At 27.7% G+C, this 15,027-nt stretch overlaps 1 protein-coding gene across 2 annotated transcripts in view; it reads left to right on the forward strand.

Moving 5' to 3' along the window:
• Positions 1–14,341, forward strand: part of LOC126898486 (collagen alpha-1(IV) chain-like) — a 35,998-nt gene extending 21,657 nt beyond the window's left edge. For both annotated transcript variants that reach the window (XM_050672539.1, XM_050672540.1), the window contains exons 27-62: positions 1,276–1,397; positions 1,465–1,595; positions 1,684–1,728; positions 2,933–3,001; positions 3,059–3,138; positions 3,220–3,329; positions 3,441–3,537; positions 3,607–3,712; positions 3,810–3,872; positions 3,944–4,015; positions 4,115–4,159; positions 4,244–4,300; positions 4,388–4,446; positions 4,556–4,646; positions 4,710–4,814; positions 6,147–6,199; positions 6,365–6,401; positions 7,050–7,112; positions 7,188–7,286; positions 7,358–7,420; positions 7,514–7,579; positions 7,645–7,715; positions 7,960–8,059; positions 8,176–8,242; positions 9,548–9,599; positions 9,696–9,762; positions 10,601–10,712; positions 10,807–10,904; positions 10,961–11,040; positions 11,161–11,251; positions 11,430–11,528; positions 12,419–12,490; positions 12,552–12,737; positions 12,850–13,027; positions 13,087–13,201; positions 13,988–14,341. In XM_050672539.1, the coding sequence (XP_050528496.1) occupies positions 1,276–1,397; positions 1,465–1,595; positions 1,684–1,728; positions 2,933–3,001; positions 3,059–3,138; positions 3,220–3,329; positions 3,441–3,537; positions 3,607–3,712; positions 3,810–3,872; positions 3,944–4,015; positions 4,115–4,159; positions 4,244–4,300; positions 4,388–4,446; positions 4,556–4,646; positions 4,710–4,814; positions 6,147–6,199; positions 6,365–6,401; positions 7,050–7,112; positions 7,188–7,286; positions 7,358–7,420; positions 7,514–7,579; positions 7,645–7,715; positions 7,960–8,059; positions 8,176–8,242; positions 9,548–9,599; positions 9,696–9,762; positions 10,601–10,712; positions 10,807–10,904; positions 10,961–11,040; positions 11,161–11,251; positions 11,430–11,528; positions 12,419–12,490; positions 12,552–12,737; positions 12,850–13,027; positions 13,087–13,201; positions 13,988–14,245 (3,279 nt within the window). In that variant the 3' untranslated portion in view covers positions 14,246–14,341. The remainder of the gene's footprint in view (positions 1–1,275; positions 1,398–1,464; positions 1,596–1,683; positions 1,729–2,932; positions 3,002–3,058; positions 3,139–3,219; positions 3,330–3,440; positions 3,538–3,606; positions 3,713–3,809; positions 3,873–3,943; positions 4,016–4,114; positions 4,160–4,243; positions 4,301–4,387; positions 4,447–4,555; positions 4,647–4,709; positions 4,815–6,146; positions 6,200–6,364; positions 6,402–7,049; positions 7,113–7,187; positions 7,287–7,357; positions 7,421–7,513; positions 7,580–7,644; positions 7,716–7,959; positions 8,060–8,175; positions 8,243–9,547; positions 9,600–9,695; positions 9,763–10,600; positions 10,713–10,806; positions 10,905–10,960; positions 11,041–11,160; positions 11,252–11,429; positions 11,529–12,418; positions 12,491–12,551; positions 12,738–12,849; positions 13,028–13,086; positions 13,202–13,987) is intronic.
• Positions 14,342–15,027: the final 686 nt, after the last annotated feature.

Here is a 15,027-nt window from a genome sequence, read left to right on the forward strand (position 1 = left end):
AATTTTTTGTGAAAAAGTTGTCATTTTAAATCCCCCCTTGTGGGCAGGTTAAGGGTTAAATTTATGAAAAAAATATACCAAATGAAAGGTAATGATATTATGCATCTATATAAAAAAGAATTATATTGATATGTTTATTTTTGAAAAAGTTATGGCACTTTTAAGTAAAAAAAATTGAAAAAATCAAAAAAATTAGCGATTTTTAAATTCGTAATTTTTTTGGAGGTTTCCCCCATTTACGAGGAACGAGGGAATTTTTTTCAATTTTTAAGGGTAATGTCTTCGACTAGATACGATTTGTGATCTTTTGACGTATCGTTGAAAGAAATCCGTTCGGTGAGAGCTGAGAAAAAGTGGTAACAGACACAAAAAAAAAAAAAAAAAACACATCTTAGTAAAACCAATACCTTCTCAGCTTCGCATCGAAGCTAAAAAAGACGTATTAATAATGGAGTAGAGTAGTTGAAGTTAAGAAAATAAATAGTAGTAAGACATTGAATGATGAAAAAAAAAGAAGAGAGGTGAAATAGATTTATATGAAATTTACAATTTAGAAATAAAGAAAGAACAGCTAGCTGAGTTAGCTGATGCAGAACTTCCAGTAAATGTTTTTTCAAATATTCATTAGCTTTTTATAAGTCATTATTTTCCTCAAGAATCATTGAGATATTTATATTTTTGTGAAGATTATTTGGTCTAAATAAACTCGATGTTAACCTGGAATTTATGTTTTCATCTTGATTTTTTTAAACTTATTGTTGCCCTTTTTTTTAAATTTGTTAGTAAATTTTCCCTGACAAGGTTAATAAAACTAAAATTTTGATGAGATTCTCATTTAAAAACTTACAATGATTAGTATAATGTAATGTGTAAATGTAAATGTAAATGTAAATGTGTATTAGTATTATATAATGTTATCCTAATGGCAGTGTGTCAAGCCAACATAAATTTGAATGATTATTGAAATATAATATAGATATTCTTAACGCTAAAACTTTAACATTGAATTATAGAAAAAAGATCAATACGAAATTATGAAAATTCTGGAATTACTATTTCATGTTTTGATCTTTCATGTTAGACTTTTTGTTCTGCAATTTTGTATCATAAATTCGGTCAGCAAATATATTTTAAAAAACTATTTTCATAAATTTGAATTATAGGTCTACACTTATAATAACAGTTTTGTTTATTGTAAATATCATTAATATAAATAATAATCTATTTGTAATAATATTTATAATCTTAGACCATTAAAATATATATTATTAACAGGGCTTATACGGAGAACCCGGTACTTCTGGGTTAGACGGTTCGCCTGGTGAACACGGTCAACCAGGTCAAAAAGGAGAACCAACTGACAACTTAAACTACGTTAGTTTGATTGGAGATCCAGGGTAAGTAATCATTTAATAGGTGTTTAATAAAATTGAATAATTTTTTTTTTTATAATTTTGTACACAGATATCCAGGCACACCCGGAAAGAAAGGAGACAGAGGAGAGTCAGGAATAAAAGGTGTGTCAGGAGATTCCCCTCCAGCATTGCAAGAAATAAAAGGGGAAAAAGGTATTAAAGGAATACGCGGTGACAAAGGTAATAATTTTTCTTTGATTTTATTATGATAGGTTTTTTGTTTAAAAGAAAAATAAAGTTTTTTAATTTTATGTTCTAAATTTTCTAGGTTTCATAGGTCTTAAAGGACAAATGGGTTCATCGGGTGATCAAGGTATTTTTCACCAATTTTAAGCATAATAATATAAATATTAGAGTTTGTCAATGATATTGTTATTTCAATTCGATATCAATATTGCCGACTTTTTTCATTTTCATATAAATTATTTTTAAATATCGTAATAATCAAAAAAAAATTTTTTAATAAAAAAAAGCTGTTAGAATTTCAGTGACTTTGTTATAAAGTATACATACAGGCAATTAGTCATAGTTTTTATATTAAATATAGAATTGAGATAAGATGAAAAATTATATTTATTGATAAAAAATTCTATTCTTATATTAAGTTTTTTATCATGATATTGCTGTTATTTCTATTTTTAACAAAACACGAACAAAATAATGCATGAGTAGAATTAGAGAAAGAAATTTTAAAATTAGAAGATATACAGCAACAACTAGTTAAAACTCAATGTGAAAAATAAAATGAAATTATTAAGCCAAAAAAAAAAAAAAAATTCCTATTAGATGAAGTAATAAAAGTAATGATGTTTTATTCTGTAAAAGTTTATATTTTATTTTTTAAAAGAAGAAAATTTATTTTCAGTTATGACAAAACAATAAAAAAATATAAACAACATTTATAATCTTTTTTATTATTATTATTTAAAAATCAAAACACTGAAACTATAATACTATTATTCAATAAAGAACAATTTCATCCATTTAATATAAACAATATACAGGGTGTTCAGTAAGTCAGGAAAAGGGTTTCTATTGTTCTTATTGTTTATAACAATTGACCTGTTTCCTTACTTACGGAATATCAGTATAATAATAAAGTCTTGTAACAAAAAAAAAAAAACATATTTCTTCATAATAGAATGTAATTTGAATATATTTGATTATCATTATGAGATATAGCTATTATCTATATATTTTTTTTATATTAATATGGTTATCGGATTTGGTGGGTATACCATAATCGTATTTTTACAACTATATTAACTTAACAGTATTCTAGAAAACAAAAAAAATGGTGAAAACATTTAAATATCAAATTTAATTTTTAAAAAATAATTTTTTTTTTTCAATATCGATTTATTTTTTCATACTATATTGTAACAATTTTTTTTCCAATATTTTATTGCTGAAATTCAGTACAATATCAATATCTAAAAATATATTGTTGAAAAACCCTAATAAATATTATTATATTAAATGTTTTCTTATTAATTGTATTTTTTCTTAATTTACAGGTGATATTGGTCTTCCTGGATCAGCTGGCTTGCAAGGAATTGAAATAGAAGGGCCTCAAGGCTTAAAAGGTAGGTGGTTTTAATAATTTTTATAGGAAAATAAATTAAATTTTATGTCTTTTAAAGGCTATCCAGGAACAATTGGAGATCAAGGCTTAAAGGGAGAAAGAGGACTGTCGGGAACACCTGGTTTACCTGGAGAACCAGTAAGTGTTATAAGTCAACTTAGAATATTTTGATATTATATACTATTAAATTATTTTTAATATATTAATACTATTAAATAGGCTATGCCGGGCCAAAAAGGAGATCGTGGTGACCCTGGACAAAGTATTTTGTATGGAGAACGTGGTGACTGGGGTACTAAAGGTGTAAAAGGAGAACCAGGTGCTGAAGGGTAAAAAAAAATGTTTATATAAAATTATGCATTATTTTGTTGTTAGCATTATTATTGAGTAAATTATTTCCTTAAATTAAGATAAAAGTTAAAATATTTATTTAATTATAGTACTCTTGGAGCTAAAGGATATCCTGGTTTTGGTGGAGTAGATGGTCTTAAAGGTCAAAAAGGTAGCCCAGGAATAACTGGGGCTGCTGGTAAAGCTGTAAGTAATTTGTCATATTATAATATTCGATCATTTATGTCATAATATTTTCTTATTTAAAAATATCAGGGAACAAAAGGAGAACAAGGTATTAGTATTCGAGGACGACTTGGCTTCCCAGGAATACCTGGAGCTCCTGGTTTACCTGGTGCCTTTGGAAATCCAGGATCAAGAGGTATAAAGATAAACAAGAATATTTATAATAAAATGATTATCTTATATTATAGTTAAATCTTATATTAATATAACATATAATGTTGATTTATATTTAGGAGTTGACGGAGAACTTGGCGATGAAGGAATCAAAGGTGTTAGAGGTGATTGGGGAGCAACTGGTAAGTTAAATAATTATGATTGTTAATATTTTGTAAGATAATTAAAAATTATTGACTAATAATCTATTAAGGACCTAGAGGAATTGATGGTGATTTGGGACCACCTGGAATATCTGGGAGACCAGGAGTTATAGGCAAAATAGGTACATATATTATTTGTATTTATTTTAAATAAAGATTAATTGTTTATAATATAATATTCAAATAAAAATATTAAAGTTTAACTTCCTAATAATTACCAGGTGATTTGGGTTTATCCGGCGATGTTGGTGAGACTGGTTTAGAAGGTAACCCACATTGAAGCATAATACTAAACTATTTATTTTTTATCAGCCGAGATATATTGATCCCATTAATAATACAATTTTCAGGTGCTAAAGGTGTGGTAGGAAGACCTGGAATCATCGGATTAACTGGCGAAAAAGGATGTACGTTTTTCTAGTAGATTATGTTTGTCAAACAAAGTATAAAATTTTCATGAATATTTATATAAAATATTTTTTTTATTTAAATAGTCCGAGGAGATTATGGTTTGGAAGGCGCTCGTGGTTTGGAAGGAGAGATTGGAGAAAAAGTAAATCCGTTTTTGTTTTAATAATTTATTTGTTTTTAATAATTTAACTTTTTTATTTAGTAGTTAAAATTGATTCCTACTTATTAATTAATAGGCTTTTTATCAATAGGGTGTTATAGGAGATCGAGGTCTACCAGGTCTTGTTGGTATTCCAGGAGATTATTCATTTAGTGGACCAAAAGGCGATATTGGTGAACCTGGTAAGCCAAGAATGTTTAAAATTTTTAATATATTTATTCTAATTTATTATGTAATGATTTTAGGAAGAAATGGCGAAATTGGTCCTACTGGTATAGATGGTTATGATGGTGCTAAAGGTATACGAGGAGACAATGGTACAATTACATATGGAGATACGGGTGAAAAAGGTGTCACTAGATTTTATATTTTATTCTTTATAATATTTTTTTTTTTTTACAGTATTTATTTATTATTAACATTATGAGAAATAGCCCAAAAAATACAATATGTATTGAACAGCTAATTAATCTACTTAAAATAAATATATAAATATATAAAATTTAAAATATGAATATAATATAACAAAATTAAACTTACAAGTCACGGTGATGGGGTCACCGATTTTCATAAAATGTATATAGATCTAATCTATATTGAATACAGAATCAGACGTATTTGAAATTTTTTGCCAATGCCACCTCTAAGTCGAGAAAATTGACTTTGAAAATTTTTAATTAGCTTAAATGGGGTCATTTTTCTTCCGGTTAACAAGCAGCAAAGCACAAAAATTTAAGCTTGACTCTTTCGAGCATCATAGAGTTTGTAGCTGTGTGAGGATCCCATAACAACAAACCAAATTCAAGGATTGGTTGAACAAGATTTCTCAATTCTGAATTAAACCATGAGGGAAATTTAAAGGAATGAAATTTATGTTGAGGCACATACTGCAATATTGAAGAGTGATCTGCATCCATGAAGCTATTTACTGCTTGATTCACATTTAAAGAGGAAAAAGTTGAATTCCAATTTTACGAGTTTAGAAATTATAAAATACTAGAATAATTAGCAAAATTAAAGTTAAAAAAAGTTGTTTGTAAAGAGAATTTAGTAATTAAAAAAGATTTAATTTAAGTAATTCAAAAAGAAAGATAGAGAGCAGGGTGATAGGAATCAATAGTATCACAAGGCCCAAGAGCTAGGCAACAGTTAGCCTTATTAGCAATATTAGGAGTGTTACTAAACATTTAATCTAAAAAGGAGCTTTGAGTAAAAAAATACAGTTGTGCTCATGAAAACCACAAAAAACAAATATTTCAGAAATACAGGATTTTTTTAGTTTATTATATACATTTTTTTATTCATCAACTATTAGTTATTTGTTAGCATCATATTTGTTTAGCATATAATATAGTTAATAATCTAATTTAAAAAAAATGACAAATATATATCAACTTTTGGACCAGTTCTTCAGAATTTATAATGGTTATAATATTAAACTAGAGTGAGACACGGTTTGTGTCATTAGAAATTTTAATTTTAATAAAGTTGACACTTTTATTGTTTCTAATGGATGATGTTTATAATGATTTAATAATTCAAAAATCTTAAAATGTATATAACTAAAAAACCAAAACATATTTTATATTTACATATTTTATCAATATTGTATTTATTCTGCGAGTATTGTAAATTTATTGTTATCAGTTCTACTACTAACTATTGCAATTAAATTTATGTAGGTTCTAAAGGAGAACCTGGAATCGACGGAAATCCTGGCTATCCTGGGCGTCCTGTAAGTTTTTTGTGTAATATTTATATCAAGTTATAAAATTATAACAGTAATACTTAAATTTACTTAGTGCATTTTTTGATAATAATAAAAAAAAGTATTCTTTGTTTTGAACTTAATTGTTTAAAATTTTATAATTTATTAAAAAATCATGAATTTTCTTTTAAGGGTTTAATTGGCGATCTAGGATATGCTGGAATAAAGGGTAAGTAATACCTGTAATATTATTCACTATTCAATTTATCAATTTTTAGTTCATTTCATATTATTGTTTTTTAATGGTCACACAATTGTATTAAATTATTATTTATTAAATTAATTGATAATTATTTTACAATAAAATAAATATATATGTATAAGTAGGATAATTTTGAAGATTCATATCTCTCTTTCACCATCACGTCTAAACTTAGATGTAGAGAGAAGGGGAAAAAGTAATACCTATCGTAAACTAACAACTTTTCTCACATTTTTTCATTTCATTATTGATTGAAAATCAGTTGTATAAATCAACACGCTAACTTTTGAATCCATATGTAAAAGCTTACTACATTAATTAGCACCTTAACTAATGTTAAAGTTTTGATATTATTAAACAACACATTAGGTACAGGATTTTAATTTTATACATTTAAGATAACAAATAGTTTAGATTGTGTGTTCACATTTGTTAACATCATAAGAGATGATGGAGTGAGTAGGAAAGAGATGTAGAGGCCGCTGAACTATCAAAATTGTCCAATTTATATAGTAATTTATTGGTGGGTTAAATAATTTGATATTGTTTTGTTTTTTACTCAATATTTAAAAAGATGATTATAATAATATGTGTTATAAAAATAAACCATTATAGGTATCATTGGAGACGAAGGTCCTAAAGGTTTTCCAGGACTAAAAGGACGATCAGGAATTATCGGTAAAATATTTCTAATATATTTTTTTTTTTTTTAATTATAGAAAATGAATGAAAACTATTTTTAATTTATGATAGGCTTACCGGGAGTCTCTGGTCCTCCAGGACTTTCTGGTGTTAAAGGTATTAAAGGTGATCGTGGTTGGGATGGTATTCCTGGGGATATTGCAAAACCAGGTAAATTAAACTTATTAAAAAAAATAATTAATTATATTCAATTAAAATAATCTACTATTGTTTGTTTTGAGGTCTTCCTGGAGATACAGGATATGGAGGAGATGTTGGTCCTCGGGGACCAAAAGGACCAAAAGGTAATATTTATAAGTTAAATGACATCCCATAAAGTACCTATTTTAATCATATTAAATAAATATAATTATTTTTAAAAATAAATTAAATTTTAGGATTATCTGGTGATCCTGGCTATGAAGGATATTTAGTTGGAACAAAAGGAGAAAGAGGAGAAAAAGGTAATTGTTAAAATCATAACATTGTTTATTAAATGTTAATTAATAGTTTATGTGAAATCATTAAGGTTACACACCCCTAACTGGTGAACTAGGGCCACGAGGAGCACCAGGTTTCAAAGGACCTAAGGGAACTAAAGTAAAAAATTCTATTTAATGGTTTATATCAGATAACATTTTCAATAAAAAAATCTATTAAAATTAGAATATAAAATTTAACTTTTTATATAATTAATTTATACAGTTTTAAATTTTCATTTATGTAATATTAAACGACTTTTAATTATTTTATCTTAAATTATAATAAATTATAAACATGTAATAATATCTTACTTTTTACACATTTTTTTTATTTGAAGATTTATCTAAAGTATGTTATTTAGGGAGCAATGGGTGACTTTGGTTCTATTGGACAAGTAGGATATCCTGGAAATCCTGGACCAAAAGGAGAAATCGGAGATGTAGGTTTACCTGGGTTGCAAGGTATTATTTTATATATGTTATTTATATAAAATTTTAATAATATTTTCTTTATTAATTGTTATGTTAAAATATTTAAATGTAATATATTACAACAAATAATATAATTAATTTTTTAGGTTTACCTGGTATAAATTCTGAACCAGGGGACATGGGAAGGCCAGGATTTGATGGTGAACCAGGACGGTCAGTATCTTTCAAAATTTGAATGTCATATTCAATTTTGTGTTTTTTTTTCTATTTATTTTAGCTTTGATGCGAAGCTGAGAAGGTATTAATTTTATTATGATGTGTTTTTTTTTTTGTGTCACTACTTTTTCTCAGCTCTTTCTGGACCGATTTTTCTCAACAATACGTCAAAAGATCACAAATCATATGTAGTTGAATACATTACCCTCAAAAATTGAAAATTTTGCCCTCGTACCTCGTAAATAGTGAAAATCCCACAAAAAATTACGATTTTTAGTATTGGTAAATTTCGACATTTTAAAATTTTTTTTTCTAAAAATTGCCATAACTTTTTAAAAAATTAACAATTTAAAGTAACTTATTTTTAAATTGAAACCTTAGACATTCCCCTTTCATTTGATATAATTTTTTTGAAAATGTGACATTTTATTTGCCCACTGGGAAGATTTAAAATAAAACTTTTGCACAAAAATTAAACTTTTTAACTTCAGTTTTGAAAATGTTCCAGAAATACTCCAAGTTTAAACATATGTTAAAATAAACCTAATGTTATGCTAATAAGCTAATGGGTACACTGACTTTCATGAATATTCTATAAAAGTAATTGACATAGAATATATTGTTACACTTATTTCAATTTTTTTTTTTCTTTAAAGTCGAAAAAATTAATTTTAACATTTGAATCTACTTAAATTGCCAATTTTATCAAAAGTTGAATGCGATGAACGTTTGCCGATTCAGTAAAAGTTATTGCTCGTGGCAACAATTTTTTTGCAATTGTTCCATATTTCTTTTTGACTTAGAATTTTGCTTTTCAATAATTCACCAATTTCTTAAAATTATACAATATCTACAGATTTGCATTGAAGTGTTTCTTATGATAGTGATTTAAATCACTGTCAGATATTATCTATACTAGTTCCAACTATGTCACACTCACACTGTGCCGCGACCTCACTGTGCTACTGTTTTTAAAATAATTTTTTTTTATAATTAAGTTATTCTTATAATAATATAAGGATTTCCAACTTTTTTTTGAGATATTAAAGTAATTTCTCCAAGTTTGTATATTATAAAATAGTTGAGGTTTTAAAAAAATAAAATATATCAATAAATGAGAATATTATTTCATTATTAGTTTAAAAAGATAAAGGTACTCAAGAAGTTTGTTTTAAAATATATTTGTAAGTTTTCATTACAGTATAAATTAAACGTAATAACTGAATTTAAATACTCATTAAATATTTATAAAAATTTCTTAATATTTACTATTTAATAGTTTATATTTATTTTGTTAATTAGACCAGGAATTGATGGTCAAAAAGGAGCTCCAGGAGAATATGGAGATGATGGAGTGAGTATATAAATAAATTTGTATTTTATAGTTTGAGTTAGATTTCTAACTAAATTAACATATTCTAATATAAACATATTTAATCATATTTTTTAGGAAAAAGGTTTAACGGGAGCTCCTGGTATTAGTCCAAAAGGTATTAGAGGACCACCTGGTCCAAGAGGTATGTGTTTTTTTCAATATATCTAACCATAATTGGTAAAATCTTATTGTAAATACTTGAAAATTGTAATTTTTTTGGAAGTTAACTATTTGAAAAAATATTTCGAAAAATATTTGCTTTTGACATTAAACTGTTCAACAAATAATATGTAACACATATTTTACAGTTTAATATTAATACTATTGATAAACAAATTCTAAGAAACTCGTTAGCTCAGACAAGTGGCTGGCCCGTTGGGGGTTTTGAAAAATTCTTATATAAACTTATCTATTCATGATAAATATATATATATATATATAGTGCAGCCTTTTCTTAATTAGTCTTGTTTCAAAGCTTTAATTATACTAATTATAATTTTGTGTCTTTACTATTATCATATAAATCCGTTTTTTTTTTGTTTGTGACTCCTATTTTGTATAAATCCATTGGGTTCTTATAAAGATAAAAACAGTTTTTTTTTTTTTTTGTTACTCCTATTTTATATAAATATGGAAAGTTAACTTCAATTAGTTTTTGCTGAGTCCATAATTCTTGGTTGATAGTTAACTCATTCCCACACACCTCTATAGCTGCCTCCAAATACATTTTATTCCCTATTCTTATGATATTTTTGCAAACTTACTATTCCTTGCATTAACATAAATTATCTTGAGAAGTTAATAATACATAGTCAACTTGACTTTTAATTTAATTTAATAAGTTAAGAAAAATCATTAACTTCCCCAGCCTTATTTTTTTGGTTCTTCTAACTAAGTGGTACTGTCGAGTTTTGCAGCAAGTTTCTCAATTAGAGCATATTGTATCTTCATTAGAGTTGTATTAAAATTTATTTTTTTAGGAATATCTGAACCTGGTAGGCCAGGTGTACCCGGTCCACCTGGTCTTGAAGGTAAACCTGGTTTACCCGGTTTCAAGGGTGATCACGGTGAATCCGGAATTGCATCATTTGGGTAATAATTCAAGATAATAATTTTTAATAAATAAATTAAGTTTAATAAATTAAACTTAATTATATATATATATATATTGTTAAAATAATTTCAGAATAAAAGGAAATAGAGGTGATGTTGGTCTTCCTGGTTTTATTGGGCTTAATGGTGAACAAGGAGATACTGGAGAATATGGAAATGAAGGCGAAAAAGGTAAAAACTTTCATAACTTTTTAGTTATTTGTAATATAATAATAAAACATTAATAGGTTTACCTGGCGAAAAGGGACCCCAAGGAATGTCAGGACAGCCAGGAATTCCAGGTGTACAGGGTTCACCAGGATTAAAAGTATAATATCAATCATATTATTATTTTATATTAATTAATGTGACTGACTTTAAAACTTATGTATAAAATTAAATTATCAAAACTATTTTTATTTTTCCAATAACAAGTTTTATATTACAGGGATTAAAAGGAGACTTTGGAGATACACCCTGGTATAATGAAACAGATCTTATAGGAAAGCGTGGAGATCAAGGCGATGTTGGAATGCCAGGTATTTTAAATTTATAAGACAATTTAAAATATTATTAATGCTATGTTCAAAACTTATTGGAAAAACAAAATTGATTTATATTTTAATAAAATACATAAATACATATAAACTTCAGTACTTTAATGAAATTAACCAGTTGAAATTTTTTTTCATAATTATTATATTATGTGTTCTTCAGGATTACCTGGTCGCCCTGGAGAAGATGGCCTTAATGGAATTGAAGGCGTGGAAGGTGAAACAGGTGAAATAGGTTCTATTGGTTTTGAAGGACCTAGAGGCAAGTATTTAAAATTATATATTGAATACATTTTATAGGTATTACAAATACACAACATTCTATTTAATTTTTAATAACAAGGCATTAAAGCATTAAAAAGTTAAAAATAACTTAACATTAAATTCATTTAATGTACAGAATGTGTAAAGCTATTTTTTATCTAAATTACAAGTTTGTGTATGAAATACAAAAATATAAATTTGTGTATTTTCATCTAAAATAGACAAAGCTATTTGTATAAAATACAAATATTATTTTAATTTAGAATAACCAGATATATTTTCCATTAAAATATAAAATTTTTACCGAAAATTGTGTACTTTTTGGCTTTAATGTTCGATATTTCTTAGAAATTAAGATTTTGAATAGTTATTCTTCTTTCATCTTATAGAACACTGTATTAGCTTTAAATAAATGTAGAATTGATGAACACTTTTTAGAACATAAGTAAAATTTGAAGAAAAAAAAACATTTTGGTATGATTTTTATTCTCTAATAGTATCTTGGTTAATGTTTCAATCCAAGAAAAATATCTTTAGTATTATAAATAAAATATTTTCTCTAATTTGTTTTCAAAAATTTATTTTTATATTAAGTGAAAATTAAATATATCAACATTGACTGTTTTATAATAACTATATTTTTTCGCGATATTTCCTTTATTATGGAACTGAAGGAAATATGTGAAATTTACGGCATTGATAGTTTGAACTAGATACACTTTGTGATCTGTTGATATATCTATAAGCAAAATAGGTCCAGTAAAAGTAAAGTAATCGTGCTCAGTGTCATTAAAAAAAAAAGCATGGCAAAGTAAAACCAATAATTTCTTAGCTACGCATCGAAACTAAAATTAGTTCTCGAGTAACTTGTTGAAATTATTATTTCAGGATTGAAAGGTCGCAAAGGAATGGCTGGACTTCAAGGAGCACCTGGCCGAACTGGATCAATAGGGTATCCTGGTAAAGTACTAAAATATTTTTCTATCTAGAATCCTCAAATATCAGTGATAACTTTTTGTAGGACGACCCGGTTCACCCGGTGTCCCTGCTCCACCTACTAGGTCTCCACCGCATAGAGGAAACTTCTTTACTTACCATTCTCAGAGTGAACTAATTCCCGATTGTCCTAAAGACACTGTCAGACTTTGGTCAGGCTACTCACTATTACATTTTATGGGTAATGCTAAAGCGCATGGTCAAGATTTAGGTACGTAAACTTATGTATAAAAGTTTAATACCATATAGTTTTAATATATATCAGGTGATTCACTCGTACAAATGAATTAATTCATTTTTTGTTTATTATTGTGAATTTGTAGGTGCACCTGGAAGTTGTTTAAAACGATTTAATACAATGCCGTTTTTGTTCTGTAATCTGAATGAGGTATGTGATTACTCTAGTAGAAACGATTATAGTTACTGGCTCAGCACAACAGAACCAATGCCTATAATGATGACACCAATTATTGGACAAGATATTTCTAGATATATTTCAAGGTTTGTAGTTTAGTAATATAAAAGTTTTTTAAACTTTTACTGCAATGAAATTTTTAAAGGTGTTCTGTTTGTGAAGCTCCTACTAGAGTCATTGCTGTACACAGTCAGTCAGTTTCTATACCTGAATGTCCAACAGGCTGGAGTGAATTATGGATCGGATACAGTTTTATAATGGTAAGCTATATGAAATCTCGTCAAACTGACTGCTTTGTATGTAGGACGCCCTGGGAAAGATCCTCGAGCGGCTGCTAGTCACCCAGATTGTGGCCACTTGGCCAACGTCGGCGGACTGGTTGAGGGTCAGTTCGGTTTTAGAGGGAGGAGGTTCATGGACGACCACCCTTTTCTGGGACTTGGCCCCCAGAGCCATAAAAGGCTTCGGAGTGACTGTGAGCCTGGACGTCCGAAACGTGTTCTACTCCGTGTGATGGTTGCACATCCTCGGAGGAGGCTGTATCTCGTGCGAACTTGATGCTCAGCACAGTCACCACCTGGATCCAGCATGAGGGGAGTGGACTGAGCCTCGCCCTGGACAAGACCAAAGTGGCCCTGTTCACGGGTAGGTACAAGTTCATTCCTCCACGGGTCGCCGTGCTAGGGGTGGAGATCCCGCTTAAGTACTCCATGATATATCTGGGCATGGTCGTAGAAAAACGCAAAGTTCTTGAAAAAGAAGGAGGAGTCGGAACGTCTGAGACAGAGACAGCCACGCCTCCTGGTACAGGAGAACCTGAGACGCTGGTTTAGGCTGGTGCCTTAGGAATTGGTTTTAAATGTTTTTTGTGTATTGTGAGTTTTTTGCCAACCCTTACATTATGACGGGGTAGGCTACACCACGTTGTGAATCAGTTCTTGGTTGATTTCGGGCTGGTTCACGATGTGGTAGTGTGAACTATAAAGACGGCGTGGACTGCCCTGAAGTAATGTTTACACGTTATATATGGTTTTTTACATTTTCAGCATACTGACGCTGGTGCTGAAGGAGGTGGTCAGTCGCTTGTGAGCCCTGGATCGTGTTTAGAAGACTTTAGACCTAGACCATTTATCGAATGTCATGGTCTTGGAAGATGTAATTATTTCACAACAGCCTATTCATACTGGTTGTCTACGATCGAAGATCGTGATATGTTTAGAAAACCTAGACAACAAACTTTAAAAGAGAGCTCATTGAAAACACGAATTAGTAGATGTGCTGTGTGTTTAAGAAATCGTCCGTGATTAACTTGCGAAGTAAAATATTACTTATGTGTAGGTCATTATTATAATCATTAACGCTACTATTTCTTTATTAAAATTTAATGTATACCACAAAAAATATTGTGTTCTATTTAATTTAGATTATTGTCATTTAATGATATTTAAATTTTACTAAATATATATATATATATATATTTAATATCTGTAAGGTACAAGTCATTAGTATTTAAATATATAATAAAGTTTATATATATTTATAATGTACAACATAAAAATAATTTTTGTTCATTAAAATAAATGATATAATTTACATAAAATTCACATGAGGAAAATCTTTTTTAATAAAAAGATTGTAAAATAATTAAAAATGTTTATAATTTTACGTTAACAATGATAAAATCATTAAGTGTTTTTTTTTTATAAACTGTTAGGACTAGTATTTAATGTACTAAAATACTAACATTTCAAGTAGAAAAAACTGCAAATAATTTTATTCGATACATATACATTGTTTTACAGTGTGAATCAATATACAAGATAAAATTACCTGAATTATTTTGTAATTGCAGTACATATTCAAAAAAAATAAAACAATGATATAGATCCCAACTTATACAATTCTTGTAAATCTTAATCTTAAATCATTTTTGACAAAAGTTTAAATGTACATTTGAATATTAACACTGGTGTGTTTAGTATTAAAACTATCGAATATTATTTGTGATCTGTTTCTATAGATTGGTTATTTAAAAGTCAGTCACTTAATTTCTTTTAATTTTCTCAATTGATATATTAAGTTTAGT

The sequence above is a fragment of the Daktulosphaira vitifoliae genome, unplaced genomic scaffold (assembly GCF_025091365.1).
Source record: "Daktulosphaira vitifoliae isolate Bord-2020 unplaced genomic scaffold, ASM2509136v1 Scaffold_2, whole genome shotgun sequence".
Classification (NCBI taxonomy): domain Eukaryota; kingdom Metazoa; phylum Arthropoda; class Insecta; order Hemiptera; family Phylloxeridae; genus Daktulosphaira; species Daktulosphaira vitifoliae.